The sequence below is a fragment of the Heloderma suspectum genome, chromosome 2 (assembly GCF_057233095.1).
Source record: "Heloderma suspectum isolate Gila_16-S chromosome 2, 16-S_ref, whole genome shotgun sequence".
Classification (NCBI taxonomy): Eukaryota; Metazoa; Chordata; class Lepidosauria; order Squamata; family Helodermatidae; genus Heloderma; species Heloderma suspectum.
The window spans coordinates 395,426,430-395,450,138 of record NC_139459.1 but is presented as its reverse complement, the minus strand read 5'-3'; the positions used below and the strand labels follow the sequence as shown (position 1 = coordinate 395,450,138).

The 23,709-nt window shown below is 46.1% G+C and overlaps 1 protein-coding gene across 1 annotated transcript; it reads right to left on the bottom strand.

The window, feature by feature from the left end:
* Nucleotides 1-319: 319 nt before the first annotated feature.
* On the bottom strand, nucleotides 320-23,590 carry LOC146356523 (vomeronasal type-2 receptor 26-like). Its single transcript, XM_084830160.1, has 5 exons — nucleotides 23,414-23,590; nucleotides 21,493-22,311; nucleotides 11,101-11,328; nucleotides 3,234-3,360; nucleotides 320-1,230 (listed from the first exon to the last, which is right to left on the bottom strand). Exons 1-5 carry the CDS (start codon nucleotides 23,573-23,575, stop codon nucleotides 320-322), a joined length of 2,247 nt encoding a protein of 748 aa, XP_084686286.1. The 5' UTR covers nucleotides 23,576-23,590.
* Between the last annotated feature and the right edge of the window lie 119 nt (nucleotides 23,591-23,709).

The window sequence follows — 23,709 nt, the reverse complement described above, 5'->3', positions numbered from 1 at the left end:
TGTGCAAAACTGTCCTGTGTGTCACTAGGTAGTGATACATATTAGCTTCAAGTTGAGTAAGATCAATTAGGCATCTTAGGAGGAATTTAGTTGGAATCAGGCTGTGATCAAGTGTTCCATGCAAAACATTGAATTTAAAGGGCCTGTGGCCATTCCAGGGGTATCATGCATTCATCAGTCATGACCAGTTATAATAACAGTTATTATAGGGACACCAGTTATAATAACAGCCCATGGTTTACCCCTGAATCAGTTCTCTTGCATTCATTACTGCCATACTGGAGTCAGATTCCAAAGACAGAAAAGAATATACTAAGAATCAGATGCCACCATTAGTTTTTGTCATGAGATGCTCCTTGGTATTCAGATCAGGCCTCAGTATAATAATGTAGCACTTGGGAATAAAGATGCAGCCCAGCAAACCAGCACTAGAGGCCAAGATAGAGAAGACCTGCACGGCTACCATGTATTTCCCCTTGGTGCTCAGGTAAGTGGGCACAAAGGACACCCAAACACTGCAAAAGACCAGCATGCTGAAGGTGATCAGCTTGGCTTCATTGAAGGCCCCAGGCAGCTTCCTGGCTAGGAAAGCCACCGTGAAACAGATGGCAGCCAGGAAGCCCATGTAGCCAAGGGCACTGTAAAACATGGCAACAGACCCTTCATTGCATTGTAGGATGATCTGTCTGGACTGGGAGTACGTGTCAGAGCATGGGGATGGGGGAGAGATCTCCAGCCAGATGGTGCAGATGAAAACTTGTATGCTGGAACAAGAAAGGACAATGGTGTTGGCCAGACTCTTCCCCAGCCACCTCCTCACCCTGTTCCCTGGCTTTGTGGCCAGGAAGGCCAGCACCACAGTGATTGTTTTTGCCAACACCAAAGAGACAGCAACCGAGAAGATGATGCTGAAGGCCGTTTGTTGGAGAAGGCAGGTCACTTTCTTTGGCTGGCCAATGAACAGGAAGGAGGATGAGAAGGAAAGCAGGAGGAAGACAAGGAGAATATAGGAGAGGTCCCGGTTGTTGGCTTTGACTATCGGAGTGTCTAAGTATTTAATGAAGATTCCTAACACTAAACCCGTGGTTACGGTGAAGAGTAGGGCCAAGGAAACCAAGATGATCCCCAAAGGTTCTTCATAGGACAGGAAGGTTATATCCTTGGGGACACACTGATCTTGGTCCTTGTTTGAATGCTTATCTTCTGGACACTTGTCACAGTGATCTGCATCTAAAAAGGAGAGTGACTTCAGCAAAACTGATTTCAATATGTATACATAGATAATACTTCCTTATACAAATTCATCCTATTTTACGGATTTAACAATATGATATACATATTCATAACTTAGGATATAAAATTGAACTCTCTGGCATACTTACGAAATTGACAGAGCAACTTCATTTCTTTATTTAAGTCAGTCCTTTTAGGGTAAAAAGATGGTTTACCAAAAAAAAACCAAAAACCCAAACCCCCATGCATGTTTACTGAGAAGTAAGATCTGCTGTGTTGAATGGAGCTTACTCCCACATAACCACATGTAAGACTGCAGCCTCGAAAGTATTAATGCCACTCCTGTGATTCTCTACTAAGAAGTAAGCCATCTCAGTTTTGTACAAGTAAAATTGAGAATATACCCAATACTAGAGAGAAAAGAAAGAGCTGCAAACTGCTTCACCCTCTGCTATTTAAGCCCACCTAGCTTAGTTTATGCCATCTGAGACTGTGGGGAGCAGGCAGTTGAAACTAGGAACCACACATGTGGTTCTGAACAAAAGATAGGATATTATTTAGACAGTCACCTGGCAGCTGGGTGGATATCTTGTCAGCACCAGGTGAAGAATGGTTCTGTTTCTTTGTTTTTAATTTTATTTTCCCAGCCCTTCTTTAACTGCCAGTTTTTCTCACCTCTCGTGATTTTACATGGCAACTATGCTGCTCTTTTATCGTATCATTATGAACTTGCTGACTCTGTTGTGTTTCTTATTTCTTCCTGTAATTCACCCTCAGAAGGACAGGAGATAAGAGTAATCAATGAATAAATAAAATGCATGAGGGCTGATGATGCTAAACTCTGCCCCCATCCAGAGCACCTCCCCTCTACACACACACAGTCCATCCTCCAAGGAAAATTTCTTGCAACTCACTTTGTGAAACCAAGTATGGAAGTTACAAATATAGAAAACAAGAGAAGTCCAAGTTAACATATATGAGCGTCAGGGTTCCACTTATGACCTGGACTCCCTGAGCAACTCCTTAAGGATATCTTGCCTCCTTCAGAGTCCCACCTTCCTTCTTTTACCTTCCCCGATCCAATGATGTGGGGTTTAGGTTTATCTTCCCCTTTACGCTATAGGCATGTGGTGACTGACACTCTAGACACAGGGTTTAGCCACAACAGTTTACGGGTAAATTAAAGCAAGCAAATCACAACTAAAGGTATTGACACAATAGAGCTGAGTGATACAAAAGCCCTTAAAAGCAAATTCAAGTTGCGAAAGGCAAGTTCCTCTACCCTAGTTGTACTTAGACTTCTTCAGGCTGCTTCTTCCTGCTCTCTCTTCAGGCTCTGGTCTCCCTGATGCTGCTCTTACTGGCTCTCTCCTCCCCCAAACCAAAAGTACTGCTTCAAACCTGAAGAAATGAAACTTAACTCGAGGAATGAAACTGAAACTTAACCGGAGAAATGAAATTACTCCTCTCAGGGATACCACTCCCAATAACAACAACACCCAGGCCTCTATGCCTGACCCTTTTTCTTTGCTCTGTAGGCCTCAAACTGCCACAATGTGATTTTATGGAGCAATCCTATGGCCCCTAGACAGACTCTGGGAGGCCATAGGATGGTTCAGATTCTTGGAGCCAGGAATGTGAGCTCCACATCCCCTCCCCCTCATAGCCAGTGCAGAGAGAACCACACAGGTGACCTTGGAGAGGAGGGAAAAGGGGCAGGCCAGTGGGTGGGGAGAGCAGGGGAGGGGACTGGGGAGGCCTGTTTATGCTGTATCCCCAACCCTCCCCAGCCTCCTTCCTTCCTGCTCTGCAGAGCCCCAGCTAGATTGGCGAAAAAGCCTGTCTAGCTGAAATGCAGAGAAGGAGGAGGGCGGAGGCAAAAATTGCCTCTGCTGCTCCTCCCACCTTGCATTGGATGGCCGAAAGCCTCACAGTTTGGAGGCTTATGGCCACCCTGATATGACTGTGCCCCCTATCATTTTTCCTTTGGAGTCACCTACCTTCCTGAGTGGAGATGGTCCCTTCTGCGCAGGGAGCACAGCCATAGCAGCAAATCGACTCTCCTTCTGTAACCACCTTGGCGTATCCAAGGCCACAGCTATCGACGCACCTTGAAGAGGGCAGGGTCTAGCCATTGAGAGAAGGAGCATCAGGCAAAAGGCATTATTGGTCATTTATCCATGGAAGGGAATCATCTAGACCCTGATGGGAGCTGTAGCCCCAGGCCTGGTTTAACTACAAAGGGACTCCAGGACCTGGATGGTTTCAAAACAGAGAATGCTGAGTTGAAAATGCATCATCTGGCTCAATGAGTTGTTTGTCTAATAAAGAAGTGTGAGACCGTATCATTCAAGATTGTGGAAGGTATACAATTATGGTGCTTGAAGAATAAAGTTGTTGTATTTGCTTTAGTATACACATCAGAAAGCTTGATATACAGAAGTCTAAAAAAACTTGTATCTTTAGGTTTAATTAAGATATTTAGGTTATATATTTGAGAAAGGAGTTAGGCCACTGAACCCATCTAGTTCACCTAGCTGACTTGTGGATTTGAAGGATTAATAATACCTTAGGTGTTATTAAAACTTAATCAACAAATAACTTTAACTTAATTAATTTAAGTTATTAAAACTTAATCAACACTTAAGAAGTGTTTTCCTGATGTTCAGACAGAATTTTACAGGAAGCCAGATTCTGGCTGAACATCCTGACTGTTAGAGCAATACAACAATGGAACCAATGGCCTAGGGAGGTGGTGGGCTCTCCCACACTGGGGGCATTCAAGGTGAGGCTGGACAGCAACTGTCAGGGATGCTTTGACTTAGATTCCTGCTCTGAGCAGGGGGTTGGACTCGATGGTCTTGTAGGCACCTTCCAACCCTACTATTCCATGATTCTATGAAGCATTTGCCTGACTGACTGGAAACAAAGCCCTATGAGGAGAGACTGAAAGAACTGGGCATGTTTAGCCTTGAGAAGAGAAGACTGAGGGGAGATAGGATAGCGCTCTTCAAGGACTTGAAAGGCTGTCACAGAGAAGCAGGCGAGGATCTCTTTTCGATTACCCCCAGAATGCAGGGCACGGAATAATAGGCTCAAGTTACAGGAAGCCAGATTCCGGCTGAACATCAGGAAAAAAATTCCTGCCTGTTACAGCAATATGACAGTGGAACCCATGACCTAGGGGGGGGGGTGGGCTCACCCACCCTGGAGGCATTCAAGATGAAGCTGGACAGCCATCTATCAGGGATGCTTTGACTTGGATTCCTGCACTGAGCAGGGGGTTGGACATGATGGGCCCCTTCCAACTCTACTATTCTAGTTTTCTATGATTCTAGGTTGACTAGATGGATTCTAGTGAGTTTTTGGGATTTAGTTTAGAAGAGATCCCAAAAAATACTGCTCTTGACCTTGACCTTCACCATTCCTTTCCTTTCCTAATCCTACTCACATTTCCTGCCTGGGGTCTTCATTTCCATTTCAGGTGTTAGCCAAAGCAGCTGCTGTGTTCCCTGAGGCAGAGAAGACTCAGGTGGGCACTGGGCAGAAGCTCCTGGTCAAGGGGGTCATGCAGAGGCTCTTCTCTCCCCTTCCTACCAGCTGGGCCTGGCACACACTTTTTCATCCTTCCCCATCCACTTTGGAGGACACAACACCAACCTTAGTTGAGGATCCACCGTGGAGCTTCCTGTGATGGCTGGGGGGTGGGATGGAAATCCAAGAGGGGATTTCTCTTCTGAGGCTGTCGCTGTCCTTACAGCTTTGGACTGGAAAATCCCCTGTATCCTATGACCCCTCAGACACTGTCAAGGGACCAGAGGATTGCTCTCGAAACAGCAAATATGTTGTATGAGGTATAAACATAAAAACATTTGATATATCTGTAGGCAATTTTAAGGCAATGGCCGTTTCAGGCATATCCAAGAGACATAGCTAAAATGGCTGTCTGAACCAAAGTTTGCTATTGGCCTGTTACTGGCAGGAAGCTTGACTTGGGGAAAAGGGAACTTTATGAAAAACATTCTTGCTCAATACGGTTTATGTCCAAAACAGGTCAAACCCACAGAGGACAAGTTGGGAAATTTCTATAGAACTGTACAAGGAAAAATAAAACATCAGTAAATATGAATAAATATGAGGAGGTGGGATTCAACGACTGCAGTAGCCAATCAGACTACAGTAAGTAATCTTTAAGAATTTGCCACAGTTTGTTGTGATCCACACAACCAAAGGCTTTAGCGTAGTCAATGAAGCAGAAATAGACGTTTTTCTGGAATTCTCTTGCTTTCTCCATAATCCAGAGAATGTTGGCGATTTGATCTCTAGTTCCTCTGCCTCTTCAAAACCCAGCTTGTACTTCCGGTAGTTCTCGGTTCACATACTGCTGAAGCCTAGCTTGTAGGATTTTGAGCATAACCTTGCTGGCATGTGAAATGAGCACAATTGTACGGTAGTTTGAGCACTCTTTGGCGTTGCCCTTCTTTGAAATTGGAATGTAAACTGACCTTTTCCAGTCTTGTGGCCACTGTTGAGTGTTCCAAATTCGTTGGCATATTGAGTGCAGCACTTTAACAGCATCATCTTTTAGGATCTTAAATAGCTCAGCTGGAATACTGTCATCTCCGCTAGCTTTGTTGTTAGTAATGCTTCCTAAGGCCCACTTGACTTCACTCTCTAGGATGTCCGGCTCAGGTTCCGTGACCGCACTATCATGGCTATCAGGGACATTCAGATCTTTCCTGTAGAGTTCTTCTGTGTATTCTTTCCACTTCTTAATCTCATCTGCTTCTGTTAGGTCCCTGCCTTCTTTGTCCTTTATCATGCCTGTCTTTGCAAAAAACGTTCCCTTGAGATCTCCGATTTTCTTGAAAAGATCTCTAGTCTTTCCCATTCTATTGTTTTCCTCGATTTCTTTGCATTGTTCATTTAAGAAGGCCTTCTTGTCTCTCCTTGCTGTTCTCTGGAACTCTGCATTCAGTTGGATATATCTTCCCCTTTCTCCCTTGCTTTTCGCTTCCCTTCTTTCCTCAGCTATTTGTAAAGCCTCATCAGACAGCCACTTTGCTTTCTTGCAGTTCTTTTTCTTTGGGATGGAACAGTAAGCAATCACATCACATTTAAAGTTAAGGGAAGATACTGGATAAGGCTGCTCCCAGCAGGGAGGAATCTCTGCTGGCCGAAAGCTATCTTGGTAATGTATCTACCGTGCTTTGTCTTGTTTTCCTTTCCTGTTGTATCCTTTCTCAACAAATACCATGGCATCAGTTTCTTTCTATAACTGTCTTAAATGCATTTGCTTGGTGTTAATACATGTTAATACATGTTATTACATGTTATTACATGTTGTTAATCTATGAGCATCTGTTTATAAAGCAACTGTGTTGAGCGTAACATGACTGAGTCCTTCTGAGCATCAGAAAAACCACATCTCTATGGACCCAGATACACACACAAAATAGGAGCCTGTTAAGGTAACAAGAGCTTCTGCCTAATTAGATGCATTATCCACAAATTATTTCTCCTACATATCTATGTCTAGAAGAATTGATGTACTTAGGCTGTATTTATTTATTCATTAGATTTGTATACTGCCCAACTGGCAAATGTCCTTGGGATGGTTTACAATAGGGATGTCCGCAGAATCCACCATGGACTCAAATGAGTCCATAGTCCGTGGCGGAATGGATGTACTCACCTCCGCCTCCCGGACCCACGCAGACCGAATCCTCCCTCCCGGCAGCTCCGTTCAGTAAGTGATCTGGATGCAAATGGCATCCGAGACGCCATTTGCATCCCTGTATTTTCTCATGATAGGCTACGTGTTTGGATTTGCATAGATAGTTGCGTAGCATATTGCGTGAAAAAGCAGGAACGCAAATGGCGTACTGGATGCCATTTGCATCCCTGCTTTTTCACACAATAGGCTACGCAACTATCTATGCAAATTCAAAGGCGTAGCCTATCATGAGAAAATACAGGGACACCAGCGGCGTTGCGGATGCAATTTGCATCTGGATCACTTCCTCTTTCACCCAGCAGCGGTACGGATGGCAGTGGCAGCCGCATCGCTGGCGGAACGGAGCCAGCCGGTGGCTCCACAAAGTCAAGGCGGAGCGGAGCCGGCCGGCGAGGATTCCAGGGGGGAGGAACAGATCGCCTCCCCCCGCAGCGGACCCCCCTGCGCACACAAGGTAAGGGATTCGTACATCCCTAGTTTACAATCATAAAATCAAACAACACTGAGGAGCCAGCAGTAAAATTAATAATCAAAGCCACAAAGATTAAATGCCTGCTTAAAGAAGAAAGCCTTAACCTGGCGTCTAAACGTATACAATGAAGATGTCAGGTGGATCTCCCAGGGAATGGCATTCCACAGATTTGGGGTGGGGGGACTACAGAAATGGTTCTTTCCCTGGTAGCCACCCATCACAACTTTTTCACTAAGAAACAATTCAGAATTTATCTTATCTAGCTGTCTTTATGTGTTTTAATCTTATGGGAATCCTATGCATGTTTAGACAGACAAAAGTCCTACAAATCCCAGCATTCTCCAGCCACCATGGCTGGCTAGGGAATGCTGGGATTTGTTGGGCTTTGTCTGTCTAAACATGCATAGGATTGTGCCCTAAGACAGTGAGCCTAATTTGTAGGACAGCTACATAATATGAGGTAATTCTTACCCATAAAAACAGTATAAGTATGTTCTGATTTTGGAATGAGGTAGCTTCTCTACCAGCTAAGGGTTCACTTGTCAGCTCAACTGTCTATTCAGAACTCAACAGGAAATTGGTACACAGCCGAAAGCTCTCCTTTTAGTCTATAGACTAGAAATCTTTTAGTAACAAGAAATGTTCAGGAAATACTATTTTCTGTTGAACTATTATGATCTTAAAACCTTTAGCGATGCTCCGCTTTATAATATTTTTTTGTCTTAGCTTAGCCAATATGTGGTATTTTGAGATTATGCTGTCTTGAGAGTTAATACGTTATAATAAAAATGAAAAACGGATCCAAATATTTTTCCTTTGCTAATTCCTGTTAGTACAAAACCAAAGACTGAAGCCACCTAAAACAACTTCTTGGTGTATCTTCTGTGTGAGGTGTATCTTTTGCGTGAAGTGTATTACTCACCTGTCAATAGCTAACTGGCAGCCAAAGCTTCCCAAATGCTCGAACAGCCTTCCCCAACCTGGTGCCCTCCAGACGTTTTTGACTGCAACCCCCAGCATTCGCGGCTATTGGCCATGCTCGCTATGGCTGATGGCAGTTGAAGTCCAAACCATCCGGAAGTCACCAGGTTGTGAAAGGTTGGTCCTAATATTCCACCAAGAGTGAACAACGAACAGACCTCACAGCCCCTAAGGTGAGCATTGCCGAGATGGCCGCCCTCTGGCGATAATCCACAGCGAAACAATGCCATCTGAAAAGGAGCAGTCTAGGAGAATCCCTGTAAGTTTCTTGCTGGCCTTTGCATCGCTGTGGTTTCTCTCTCAACTCTTGTAGAGTTGGGGATTTCCGCTTTCTCTCAGCTGCCAGTTTGAAATGGACCTCGCTGGGCTAGATCGGGGCTCCCCAATCTTTTGGGGCCCATCAGCACATTTGGCATTTTGAAAGGTTCCCTGAGCACCACTACAAATTGACTGCTGTGGGGGGTGTGGGGGCAATCACAAAAATGTTAAGAGCACCCCTCTTATCTGTGTGTGCGCGTGCATGCGAGTGTGTGTGCGTGAATGTTTCCTCTGTGTGTGCTACCACTCTGGCTTCTCTCCCTCCCCTCACCCCCACCCCACGGGTGTTTTCCCACTCTTTCTCTCTTGCATTTTTCTTTCTTTCTGATGTGTATTTGAGTGTGCACTGCCCCTTTAAATGATTTCCCCCTCCTACGGTTGTCAGGGGCTTATCACATGGCTATTGGAGTTGGGCTTCAGTTCCGAGCAAGCAGCTAAGCAGAGAACAGCTCTCCTGCTGGCCGGCAGGACCTAGATGTCTCCTACAGTTACCTATTCGGACTTAAAGTTAACTACTGATTATTTATTGGACAGTTATTAGAGTCTTGCTATCGTTAGCTAGTCTGTGCTTTGTGCTCACTATAGTATAATAAACTTTCTTTCTTCTCTCTCTCTCTTTCTCCCTGGCTTTTCTCTCTCACTGGGCTTCTTCACACGGCGCTTTTATCCTGCTGTTGAGATTGCTCACTCACGGACGTTTGCGGGCCGTTTAGATGACGTAGTCAACCTCCAGGGCGTCTCCCGCACAAAACGACCTTTGTTCCATTTTTAAATCGATCAGAAATAATGAGCTATCAAGCGAGATCAAGGAAACATATGGAAGACTCAGATCAGGGGGAGAAGGAGGGGGAAAGGGGGCAGGGAAAGGAACCATGTATAAAGGGAGTCCGTTGTGATCCTGAATTTAAAATGGAAGCAGAAAGCCCCATTTTAAATGTGGGATTTTAGGCTGGTGTAGAGATGCTCACTGTCAAGACTGAATCTGAGCATGTGGAGATGTCTGGCAGCTCAGATCTGGAATCAGAATGGGAACAGCAAGAACAGAGGGAGGCAACCTCCCCAGGGAGCCCAGATACAGTGAGACTTTCCTCTCAGGACCTTGACACACAGATGGCCCAGCCTGAACGGCTCCCCCATTCCCCCACCATGAGAACTCAAGTTTCGGAGGGAGAGGAGGAGGAGGGCGAGGGGTGTGACTTGAGGGATGCCAGGGTCTGTCGCAGAGTGAAGTGGGGAAAGTTAGGGGCGCGGCTCAGACTCTCCACCAGGCTGCCCACTAGTGGAAGCCAACGTAGGAGGGAGCCACCCTAAGGGAGGGGCATCCCTGCAAAGCAAGTCTGGCCGTGAAGTTCATGCCCAGGCTGCTGGCAGCTTCTCTTAACTTGCACTTCGTCTCCTCTATTGATATTCGTAGATGTGTGGATTAGCTGGTTCTATGCAGTCTGAGAGTTTCCTAGGTTCTGCAGTTGTAAGAAGCTGGTCATTTCCTACTACAGTAGTGTAGCTTGAAGCCCTGTTTCCTGGAGTGTGTTGATTGCGAAGGGAGAGGACAAAAGAACTGTGACACTCACTCTCTCTGGCCTTTGTTTCATCTGGCCTTTGTTTCTTTCTCTCTCTCTTTCTCTCTGGCCTTCCTTCCTTCCTTCCTTCCTTAGAGTGAAATAGATGCCAGAGTACGAGCCAAATGCTGGCCATCACTACTTGACTTAGATTCCTGCAGTGAGCAAGGGGTTGGACTCGATGGTCTTATAGGCCCCTTCCAACCCAACTATTCCATGATTCTAGGATTCTACATCTTGTGGAATAAGTTACGTAATTCCATAGTCTAACTCTGTGCTGTGTGAAGAAGTCCTTACTTTTATCTGTCCTGAAACTCCCACCAATCAGCTTCATGGGATGATCCCTTTGAGATCTGGTATTATGAGAGAAGGAGGATTTATTCTGTGGCATGCAGAAAAGCCCTGGCCGTCTTCAGAAATTAAAGCATCATATGCAACACCTACCAAGCAAAGACCTTTTCCATTTTCCCAGGCCTTTCAATTTTCCCAGGCCTTTTCAATTTTCCCAGGCTCTTCTGTTGTCTATTAAAAAAAAACCACCATGATGTTTTTATGCTGGCTGTTCTTTGCCTGTTTTTAAAATCTTGTTTTATCTTTTGTATCGTATTGGAATTTTGTGAGCTGTCCTGGAAAAACAATGTTTTGAAGATAGCAGCAGCCTAACCCTTCAAGACTGCACTGGGAGAACGTCGTCCAGTTATTTTGGAACTTGCGAAGCTCTAAGCTTACAGCGTTACTTCTGTGCCGCGTGGCCAGTGCTGCAGTGAGTGTTCCCTAATGGAAGAAATGGACTCCCCCACCTGGTTGAGCCATCTGGGCCACACGATGGCATCCTGGTCGATGGAGAACGCTTGGTCCGGACATCCCTGTTTGCCTACGCTCCCGAATTTCACTCCAGCAACAGAGTTATTGGGAAGCACCACCCAGTTCACGATGTCAAAGTCGGCTGCCAGTTCCCCCTTCTCGTCCAAATATACTCCATCCATGGAAGCGTTGTAAAACCTGGGATCTCTCAGGAAAGGGTGGAGCTAGAAAAAGAAAGCAGCAGCATTTAGAATGCAGGAAACCAGAGATGAGGCCCCTCACCAGTTCTTAAGGAACTCCACTGACTCCTGGAGGCCGTCTACATGACAACGGAAGGCTTCAGGGTGTTATCTGCATTTTCATGGATAATACCTTGAATACCCATCAGGGACACATGAAGCAAGAAAAGTGGAGTATACCGTACCTGAAACCCCACTTTTCATGCTCACACAGTGCTTGAAAACATATTTCCCGGTTGGGTGGAAGGAGTAGAACGAACCTTATCAACCCAGCAGAGGCTGCTCAACCAATGAGAGAGGCTTGTGTCCCACCCCTGTCCAGGGTCCCCACTGCTATTACTTTATTATGAATGGCACAGGAACTACTTCACAATTCCAAAGTGTTATGAGCACTGTGCATTGAAGGAACTGAAATCCCCAATTATTCAGTACAGCATCTGAAGGCTCTCCCTGAGAGCACCCCACCAATGCAATTTCGCCCCATTCCAGCAAACATTCAGGGAGTTATGGCCCCCACCCCCTTTTCCTCTTTATTCACACTTTTTGAGCTGCAAAGTATCACAAACATCATAGAAGTGTATAATCCTGGCTCTCAAAAGTGATGGTCTGGGAAATAGAGGCTAGTTACTCCCACTGGCAAGAAAGAAGTGCAACGTGATTCTGAAGACTCAAAAGAGCGCTCTAGCTCTTTGATGAGTTGGAAAGGCAGGCTAATTACTCCCTTGGGGACAGAAGTGTCCTTTTCTCCTTCCCTTCTGGGTATTCTTTAGTTGTAGGTGTATCGCGCGATTGTGAAGTTGTAGGTGTATCGCGCAAAGCTGTAGGTATATTGTTACTGTGAAGTTGCAAGTGTATCGCAACTGTGAAACGCCAAGGCTGGCTGCCCTCTCTCCTTCCCTTCGGGGTATTCCTTAGCTGTAGGTGCATTGCGCCACTGTGAAGTTGCAGGTGAATCACGGTAACACGGTTGCGAAATACCATGGCTGCAGGCTCCTGCTACTAGGTGCCCTTCCTCCTCCCTTCAGCTCTGTGTATTCTTTATTGTGCACTACATATAAACTGGCTAGTCCACTATCATGAATGAAACAGTTACTGTAATTATGAATGGGGAATGGAGGCTACTTATCGTGAAAGCAGCCCTACTGCAAATGGGGGGAAAGAGGGGAGGGGAGAGGTGGCCCCACCCTTCACCATGTCACCTGCAGGTCATAGCCAGGTCACAGAGGCATGCCCAGCACTTAATGCGGGCAGACAGAGCACCGTCCAAAGCCGCATTTAAGAAAAACAGTAAAAGGACTTTCTGAAAATGCACATTTTGGGACAGACGCTGCAGGATGGCATCAGATTGGCAACAGCATCATCTGTCACAAACAACCCCCATGCACTCCACCATCACATTAAATTGGCCATGTAGATTGGCCCCTGGTCTATTTCTGCGTCAAATTCAACCTGCTAGTGCTTACATAAGAACATCAGAGTAATGCTGCATCAGACCAAGGATCCATCTACTCCATCATTCTGTTCACACAGTGGCCAACCAGCTGTCTATGGCGACCCCAGCTGTGGGACATGAGTACAACCCTCCTACCCATGTTCCCCAGTGAGTGGTGTACACAGGCATACTGCCTCTGATACTGGAGGTAGCACATTGCCACCAGGACTAGTAGCCATTGATGTCCTTCTTCTCCATGAGTTTGTCCAATCCCCTTTTAAAGCCATCCAAAGTGGTGGCCATCACTACGTCTAATGGAAGTGAATTCCATAGCTTAATGATGTGATATGTGAAGAAGTACTTCCCTTTATCTGTCCTGAATCTCCCACCAATCCTCTTCATGGGAGGACCCTGGGTTCTAGGCTTATGAGAGAAGGAGAAAAATGTTTCCCTGGCCACATTCTACACACCTTGCATAATTTGGTACACCTCTATCATGTCTCCCCTTATTTGCCATTTTCTTCCAAGCTACATAATCCCAGCTTCAGCAAAGGGGATCGTTACCTTGTCGTGGTGCTGGAGCTTGAGCACCTCAATGACGTCATGAGCTAAACCATGAAGGGACACCCAAGACGGGAAGGTCATGGCAGAGAGGTCAGACTAAATACGATCCCTGGGGAAGGAAATGGCAACCCACCCCAGTATTCTTGCCATGAAAACTAAATGGATCAGTACAACCAGAGATATGTCGGTATACCATCGGAAGATGGGACTCCCAGGTCAGAAGATGGTCAAAATGCTACTGGGGAGGAACAGAGGATAAGTTCAACTAGCTCCAGATGTGATGACGCAGCTAGCTCCAAGCCGAAAGGACGGCTAGCAGCCAATGGTGCTGGTGGTGAACGACGAATCCGATGTTCTAAAGATCAACACACCATAGGAACCTGGAATGTAAGATCTATGAGCCAGGGCAAATGGGATGTGGTTATTGGGGAGATGTCAAGATTAAAGATAGACATTTTGGGTGTCAGTGAACTGAAATGGACTGGAATGGGCCACTTCACATCAAATGGCCACCAGATCTATTACTGTGGACAAGAGGACCACAGAAGAAATGGAGTAGCCTTCATAATTAATAATAAAGTGGCTAAAGCAGTGCTTGGATACAATCCAAAACATGACAGAATGATCTCAATTCGAATTCAGGGTAAGCCACTTAATATCACAGTGATCCAAATATACACCCCAAACACAGATGCTGAAGAAGCAGAAGTAGATCAGTTCTATGAGGATCTGCAGCACCGCCTGGATAGTACACCAAAAAAAGATGTTATTTTCATTACAGGAGACTGGAATGCTAAGGTGGGTAGTCAAACGACACCTGGAATTACAGGCAAGCATGGTCTGGGAGAACAAAATGAAGCAGGACATAGGCTGATAGAATTTTGTCAAGACAACTCACTGTGCATAACAAACACTCTCTTCCAACATCCTAAAAGATTACTTTATACATGGACTTCACCAGACGGTCGACACTGAAATCAGATTGACTACATCCTTTGTAGCCAAAGGTGGTGGACATCTATACAGTCGGTAAAAACAAGACCTGGAGCTTATTGTAGTTCAGATCACGAACTTCTTATTGCACAATTTAGAATCAGACTAAAGAGAATAGGGAAGACCTACAGATCAGTTAGATATGAGCTCACTGATATTCCTCATGAATATGCAGTGGAGGTGAAGAATAGATTTAAGGGACTAGATTTAGTAGATAGGGTCCCGGAAGAACTATGGACAGAAGTTTGCAACATTGTTCAGGAGGCGGCAACAAAAAACGTCCCAAAGAAAAAGAAGACCAAGAAGGCAAGATGGCTGTCTGCTGAGACACTGGAAGCAGCCCAAGAAAGAAGGAAAGCAAAAGGCAACAGTGAGAGGGGGAGATATGCCCAATTAAATGCAAAATTTCAGAGGTTAGCCAGAAGAGATAAGGAATTATTTTTAAACAAGCACTGCGCGGAAGTGGAAGAAGATAATAAAATAGGAAGGACAAGAGACCTCTTCCAGAAAATTAGAAACATCGGAAGTAAATTCCAGGCAAAAATGGGTATGATCAAAAACAAAGATGGCAAGGACTTAACAGAAGCAGAAGAGATCAAGAAAAGGTGGCAAGAATATATGGAAGATCTGTATAGGAAGGATAATAATATCAGGGATAGATTTGACGGTGTGGTCAGTGAGCTAGAGCCAGACATCCTGAAGAGTGAGGTTGAATGGGCCTTAAGAAGCATTGCTAATAACAAGGCAGCAGGAGCTGACGGTATCCCAGCTGAACTGTTTAAAATCTTGCAAGATGATGCTGTCAAGGTGATGCATGCCCTATGCCAGCAAATTTGGAAAACACAAGAATGGCCAACAGATTGGAAAAAATCAACCTATATCCCCATACCAAAAAAGGGAAGCACCAAAGAATGTTCAAACTATCGAACAGTGGCACTTATTTCACATGCCAGTAAGGTAATGCTCAAGATCTTGCAAGGTAGACTCCAGCAATTCATGGAACGAGAATTGCCAGATGTACAAGCTGGGTTTTGAAAAGGCAGAGGAACTAGAGACCAAATTGCCAATATCCGCTGGAGAATGGAGAAAGCCAGGGAGTTTCAGAAAAACATCTATTTCTGTTTTATTGACTATTCTAAAGCCTTGGACTGTGTGGATCATAACAAATTGTGGCAAGTTCTTGGTGGTATGGGGATACCAAGTAATCTTGTCTGCCTCCTGAGGAATCTGTATAACGACCAAGTAGCAACGGTAAGAACAGACCATGGAACAACGGACTGGTTTAAGATTGGGAAAGGAGTACAGCAGGGTTGTATGCTCTCACCCTACCTATTCAACCTGTACGCAGAACACATCATGTGACGTGCTGGACTTGATGAAGCCAAGGCTGGAGTTAAAATCTCTGGAAGAAAGATTAACAATCTCAGATATGCAGTTGATACCACTTTGATGGCTGAAAGCGAGGAGGAGCTGAGGAACCTCATGACGAAGGTGAAAGAAGAAAGTGCAAAAGCTGGGTTGCAGTTAAACCCAAAAAAAACCAAGGTTATGGCAACCAGCTTGATTGATAACTGGCAAACAGAGGGAGAAAACGTGGAGGCAGTGACAGACTTTGTCTTTCTAGGCGCAAAGATTACTGCAGACGCTGACTGCAGCCAGGATATCAGAAGTTTACTTCATGGGAGGAGAGAAATGACAAATCTTGATAAAATAGTGAAGAGCAGAGACATCACACTGACAACAAAGGTCCGCATAGTTCAAGCAATGGTATTCCCCGTAGTAACCTATGGCTGCGAGAGTTGGACCATAAGGAAGGCTGAGCGAAGGAAGATAGATGCCTTTGAACTGCAGTGCTATAGGAAAATTCTGAGAGTGCCTTGGACTGCAAGAAGATCAAACCAGTCCGTACCCCAGGAAATAAAGCCAGACTGCTCACTTGAGGGAATGGATGTACAAAAGTCACTTACCTGTTAACGAAAAGTGATTCGAGGTGGGGGGGGAGCCGCTCCGTTCCTCCCTCCGAAATTCTGGCCGGGGGAGAGGCGTTCCGTCCCTCCCCCCCAAAATTCTGGCCGGGGGGGAGGCGCTCCGTCCCTCCCCCCCCCCAAATTCTGGCCAGGGGGGGAGGCGCTCCATCCCTTCCCTCCCGAATCCTGGCTGGCCGGGTCCGCAAATGGCGGCGGCCGTAGCCACTGCCATTTGTGTCCCTGCAGTCAGCCATGATAGGCTACATAAATGTTTACGTAGCCTATCACGGCTGCCGCCGCTGCCGCCAACATTTCCAGTAAAAAAAAACAAAAAACAAAAAAAATGATAGGCTATGTAAAGATTTACGTAGCCTATCACAGCTAGTTTTTTTAAAAATACCGTGATAGGCTATGTAAATCTTTACGTAGCCTATCACGGCTGAGTAAAAAACAAAAACAAAAAACGCGTGTACGCAAATGGCGGCGCCCATGGGCGCCACCATTTGCATTCCTTATTTTGGCACATCTAGTCTACATAAACATTTACGTAGACTACAGCGAAAATAAGGGGAACGCAAATAGCGTAGCGTCTACGTACGCGCGTTTTTTGTTTTTGTTTTTTACTCAGCCGTGATAGGCTACGTAAACATTTACGTAGCCTATCATGGTATTTTTTTAAAATGTAGCCATGATAGGCTACGTAAATCTTTACGTAGCCTATCACTTTTTTTTTTTTACTGGAAATGGAGGCGGCGGCAGCCGGTCGGAAGACCAGCCACCACCGTCGAACCGCCACGGCACCGCCGCCGCAGCCGCCGCCACCAGGAAGATTTGCCCAAGGTAAGTCCTGTCCCAGGGGGGCGGGGGGGGAGACCGTTTTGCCACCAATTTCGGGGGGCTAAATGCGCTGACATTCGGCCTCCCCGAGATTCGTGGCGAAATTCTCTGACATCCCTAATGATATTAAAGGCAAAACGGAAGTACTTTGGCCACATAATGAGAAGACAGGAGACGCTGGAGAAGATGCTGATGCTAGGGAAAGTGGAAGGCAAAAAGAAGAGGGGCCGACCAAGGGCAAGGTGGATGGATGATATTCTGGAGGTGACGGACTCGAGCTTTGGGGAGCTGGGGGTGGTGACGGCTGACAGGAAGCTCTGGCGTGGGCTGGTCCATGAAGTCACAAAGAGTCGGAAGCAACTGACCAAATAAACATAGAATCATAGAATCATAGAATAGTAGGGTTGGAAGGGGCCTACAAGGCCATCGAGTCCAACCCCCTGCTCAATGCAGGAATCCAAGTCAGAGCATCCCTGACAAATGGCTGTCCAGCCTCGTCTTGAAGGCCTCCAGTGTGGGAGAGCCCACCACCTCCCCAGGTAATTGGTTCCATTGTCGTATTGCTCTTACAGTCAGGACGTTTTTCCTGATGTTCAGCCGGAATCTGGCTTCCTGTCACTTGAGCCCATTATTCCGTGTCCTGCACTCTGGGATGATCGAGAAGAGATCCTGGCCTTCCTCTCTGTGGCAACCTTTCAAGTACTTGAAGAGTGCTACCCTATCTTTCCTCAGTCTTCTCTTCTCCAGGCTAAACATGCCCAGTTCTTTCCATCTCTCCTCATAGGGCTTTGTTTCCAGTCCCCTGATCATCTTTGTTGCCCTCCTCTGAATCCTCTCCAGCTTGTCTGCAACCAAGCAGACCTTAAGATCATCATCAGCGGCCCTTCTCCGTGAGCCGCTGCCAAAGGAAGTGAGGCGGGTGGCTACTAGGAGGAGGGCTTTTTCTGTTGTGGCACCCCAGCTCTGGAATGAGCTCCCTAGTGAGGTTCGCCTGGCGCCTACATTGTACTCCTTTCGGCGCCAGGTGAAGACCTTTTTATTTTCCCAGGCATTTTAGCTTCTAAATTTTTATCTTTGCTGTTTTAAATCTGTATTTTAAATTCCTGTACTGCTGCTAGGTAGAACCACCCAGAGAGTGGGTGAACCCACTTTGTGAACCGCCCAGAGAGCTTCGGCTATTGGGCGGTATAGAAATGAAATAAATAAATAAAATAAATAAATAAACCTTCTTAAAGTACGGTGCCCAGAACTGGACACAGTACTCCAGATGAGGCCTAACCAGTGCTGAGTAGAGGGGAACTCGTACTTCCCGGGATTTGGAAGCGATGCTTCTATGAATGCAGACCAAAAGAGCATTGGCCTTTTTTGTAGCCACATCACATTGTTGGCTCATATTCAGCTTGTGATCGACAACAATTCCAAGATCCTTCTCGCTTGTAGTGTGGTTGAGCCATGTATCCCCCATCTTGTAACTGTGCATTTGGTTTCTTTTTCCTAGGTGCAGAACTTGGCATTTATCCCAATTAAATGTCATTCTGTTGTTTTCTGCCCAGCGCTCCAGTCTATCCAGATCACTTTGAATTTTGCTTCTGTCTTCCGAAGTATTAGCTATTCCGCCCAATTTTGTGTCATCTGCAAATTAGATCAGCATTCCCTGCACCTCCAGTCCGCTTCTGTAGCCAACTGTGGATCCACCAGATCGTTGTTTCCTCTAGCCCACTTTGAGCTAGTTTGCTCATCAGAATATATTGGGGCACTTTGTCGAAAGCTTTGCTGAAGTCGAGGTATATGATGTCTACAGCATTCCCACGGTCTACAAGGGAGGTTACTTGATCAAAAAATGAGATCAGATTTGTCTGGCAGGACTTGTTTTTGACGAATCCATGTTGGTTTCAAGTAATCACGGCATTGTTGTCAAGGTGCTTCCAGATATATTCCTTTATCATCTGGTCCAGAATTTTCCCAGGGATTGATGTCAGACTGACTGGTCTGTAGTTCCCAGGTTCCTCCTTTTTACCCTTTTTGAAGAGAGGGACAACGTTAGCCCTCCTCCAGTCTTCTGGCACTTCCCCCATCCTCCATGATTTCTCAAAGACAATAGACAGCGGTTCTGAGAGTTCTTCTGCCAGGTCCTTTAGTACTCTAGGATGCAGTTCATCTGGCCCTGGAGATTTGTACTCATTCAAAGTAATTAGATGTTCCTTGACCATATGCCTATCGATCTCAAGCTGCAATCCTGCCCCTTCAGCCTGTACTTCGCCTTTGCCAGGGGGGTCATAGACCCTCTTTTGGGAGAAGACTGAGCCAAAGTAGGAATTGAGCACCTCTAAGAAGCAGAGACATCACCTTGCCGACAAAGGTCCGTCTAATCAAAGCTATGGTTTTCCCAGTAGTAATGTATGGCTGTGAGAGCTGGACTATAAGGAAGGCTAAGCGCCAAAGAATTGATGCTTTCGAACTGTGGTGCTGGAGAAGACTCTTACGAGTTCCCTGGACTGCAAGGAGGTCAAATCAGTCAGCTGAAGCTCAAATATTTTGGCCACCTAATGCGAAGAGAAAACTCCCTGGAAAAGACCCTGATGCTGGGAAAGACTGAAGGCAAAAGGAGAAGGGGACAGCAGAGGATGAGATGGCTAGATAGCATCACCGATGCAATGAATATGAACCTGAGCACACTCCGGGAGAGAGCGGAGGACAGGAAGGCCTGGCGTGCTATGGTCCATGGGGTCACGAAGAGTCGGACACGACTGAATGACTGAACAACAACAAAGCCTTTTCTTTGTCATCTGTTATCGTTTTGCCATCCTTATTTAATAGCTGTACTACCATTTCTTTCCTCTGCCTTTTTTTTTTTTAAACAACAAACATAATCCCAGACATTGTAACCTTTTCTCATAGGGGAGTTGCTCCAGCCTCTTGATTATTTTACTTGCCCTTTTCTGCACCTTCTCGAACTCTATAGTGTCTCTTCTAAGTGCAGTGACCAGAATGGTATACAGTACTTGTACCTCGCAGGGAGATCTCCACCACCCAAGGAAACCGAGTCCAGTGTACTGGGGGGGGGATCTTACTCCAGTGGTGGAACAGAGGAAATGGGCCACCTGGGGAGAAGGGGGAGTTGCACCAATGATAAAGGTTGTAACAGGGTTTTTTTCCCCTCCGGGACTTTATTCACCTCCACCACCCTTTCTCAGGTTCAGATCTTAACTCTGGGTAGCATTCCCAAGTGGTTAGGTCACATGGGGGGAAATCCCCTCCTTCAGGTTTCGGTTAAACACCTCAGAAATACACTCCACAAGTCCAGTTAGAAACTAAACCTGTTCATTACCATTTAACAAGCAAATAGGGTAAGGGAGCAAGCGAAGGATATGCTAAAACTTCCCAGGGAGGATCGCCTGCACCTTTCAACTCCTTCATGGGGTTAGCTTGGCTTCTGGAGTGATGCAGCCTCTGCTCTCTGACAGACCTGTCCCTCCCCAGTCTCCCAATGTGGGCTTTAAGCCACCCTTTTAAGGGGCAGCTGGCCAAGACAACACACTATTCTGCACATACCCACCACCACACCTGTGCCTTTTTAAGAAGGCCAGCAGATAGCAATGGAGGGAGTATTTGGCCCACATCCTACAAGCCAGGAACTCTGAAAGGGAGGGTGGCTAGTTTTAGACAAGAAGCAAAGCTTGCCCCTACAGTAAGACACAATCTTTGCATGTTCTTTCCCCACCACATAGAAAATGAAAAAAAAAGGATAAGGAATCATAGAATCCTAGAATAGTACGGTTGGAAGGGGCCTGCATGACCATCGAGTCCAACCCCCTGCTCAATGCAGGAATTGAAGTCAGAGCATCCCTGACAGATGGCTAGCCTCTAGATGACATGCCCAGTTCTTTCAGTCTCTCTTGTTCAGGATCCTTGTTCTGCATTTCCCTCCCATGCTGACAAACCATGTCATAACATGTAGTCTCACCTTGTGAGAACACATTACATAACTAAAGAAATAGTCATAGCACATAGAAGCTGTCTGTCATAGAATTCCAATAGGATCTCCCCTGCCCAAGGAAACTCCAGCGTAGAGTGAGAGATCATACTCAAGGAGTGAGGTGGAGGGAAAGGGCCACTGCTGACAAACAGGGGTTGGACCAGTGATAGAGGCTATGACCAGATGAGCTGTGTCCTTCAAGGCCCCAAAGACGGACCAGGACATGGAGTTTCAGAAGTGGGTTTCCCCCCGGAATGTGCACAATTTCTCCTTATTGCTACATCTGAAACGTTCTCAGAGTCTTATTCCAAGACAATGAGTCTGGAATGGTACAACTATTTGTGATCTTCAGCTAAGCCTGTAGGGGAGAAAAGCCATACCTGCCATGGCTGGACCCTTTGAGATTCCAGCCGGCCGCCGGCCACCACCAACGTCTGCTTGGATCTAGATGAATAAGCAGCATTTAAGGCATGCGCCAGAGACCAGACAGTGTTGTAAATGATGTAGTTATCCAGAGAGAGGCTTCTCTCATGTATCTCCTGGGGTGGTGGAGTCTCCAGTTCCTCTCTTTCTCTGCATCTTATCCAGCCTTTCACAGACAACTGCTGCTTTGAATCAAAGCAATGAAATGCTTTCTCCACAAACTGCCTCATAGCATGGAATACTGCTACAAAATCATCATATTTTGCCTTTTTCTTTGGTTGGAGAAAGAAGGAAAAAAATCCATGGATGTGTTGGAAAGATAACTGGTTATACATCAACTCCAAGCTGAGGTCCCACATAGCCGTCGTGATCCAGACTTTCCCTACAAGGCGATCCATCAAAGGTTCAACATAATGTTGTATGAATAACATCCCATCTGCGAAAGAACGAGTCTCAGCATAGTAAAGAAAAACATTGACTTGTTTCCAACTGGGAGAGGAAGAAATGTGCGTCGAAGTTAGATACGTCGCCGTTTCTGGGATGCTTTGTGAGAAGGCAACACAAATGCCACTCTTCATAAGCAGAGGAGTCAAATTCCTCATGGACCTTTCTCCGTTGTCAGTGTCCGGAGCAACAAGACCAATCCACATCCACCTGAAATGCAGGAGCAGTTTGACCATCGCTGGGTACTGGGTTTCTTCCCTGGGGACCATCCGGTAGAAAAAAGGGAACTGGGTTTCATCATCCATAACATGGGAAACAAAAGCAAAGGTGACCTAGCAAGGAAAGGAAGAGACTGGTGGTTTGTTTTGTTTTCAACTGAAGCACAGATATCTGTTACCCAGAAAGATGAACCTCTAGCAAAATACTTGCCATCATGATGCGGAGAAGGGAGACCCACATGCTGCAGGGAGGGACCCTTACCGTGGGTGGGAAGCAGTGTTTCTCTGTCCATTCTGCTCACCGATTGCACACCCCGTGGGGACCCTGTTCCCTATGTTAGGAAGGGAAGGTGGGTTTTGCCAGAACAGCGTCTCAAGTGCACCCTCTTACTCCTCCCCATAAGAGTGAAGGGAAACACCATTCCCTTGCAAGGGCCACTAAAAATGAGTATCTTTAGGGACACAATTAGACAGAGATCAGATCTGATCTCAGTGAACCCAGCTTCTGGGGTCCCCCATTTTGGGTGCTTTTCGCCAGCTTAGGCTGGTACGCCAGTGTAAGAACATAAGACGAGCCCTGCCGGATCAGACCCAGGGGCCGTCTAGTCCAGCATTCTGTTCACACAGTGGCCAACCAGCTGTAGACCAGGAACCCACAAGCAGGACACAAGTGCAGCAGCACCCTCCCGCCCATGATCCCCAGCAACTGGTGTACATAGGCCTACTGCCTCTGATACTGGAGGTAGCACATAGCCATCAGGACTGGTAGCCATTGGTAGCCTTTCCCTCCAGGAATTTGTTCAACCCCCTTTTCAAGCCATCCAAATTGGTGGCCATCACTACATCATGTGGTATCAAATTCTATAGTTCGACTATGCACAGTGTGAAGAGAAAAATGTCTCCCTATCCACATTCTCCACACCATGCATAGTTTTGTACCCCTATGTCATATCTCCCCTTACTCGCCCTTTTTTCCAAGCTCAGCAATCCCAGCTGTTGTAAACTTCCCTCATAGGGGAGATGCTCCAGCCCCTTGATCATCTCAGTTGCCCTTTTCTGCCCTTTTTCCAACTCTGCAATGTCCTCGTGCAGTCACCAGGACTGTGCACAGGATTCCAAGTGTGGTCACACCATAGATTCATATAAGGGCAGTATGATATTGTCTGTTTCATTCTCAATTCCCCTCCTAATTATGCCCCACCTCTCTTCACCCTACCTGTGGGATTTTATAGATGCCCAACATGGTTGAAATCTGGATGGAGTTTTTAGAGTCAGCCCCTTCAAGGACAGCCAGCAGGTTATGCTGACGTCCACACTTGTAGTTTGGCACATTCGTCTGCCCAGCAGAGAGCAGGTCTACCAAGGTATCATAAGTCATTCTTGCCTCAAAATAGTTCTCATAGATGTTGTAGCCCAGGGTGATGTTGGGTAAGACCCAGGGATTCTCATTGATCTCATGAACGGCCATCTGGAAGGACAGAAAATTCCAGTACTTTACGATTCCTTTCCTGC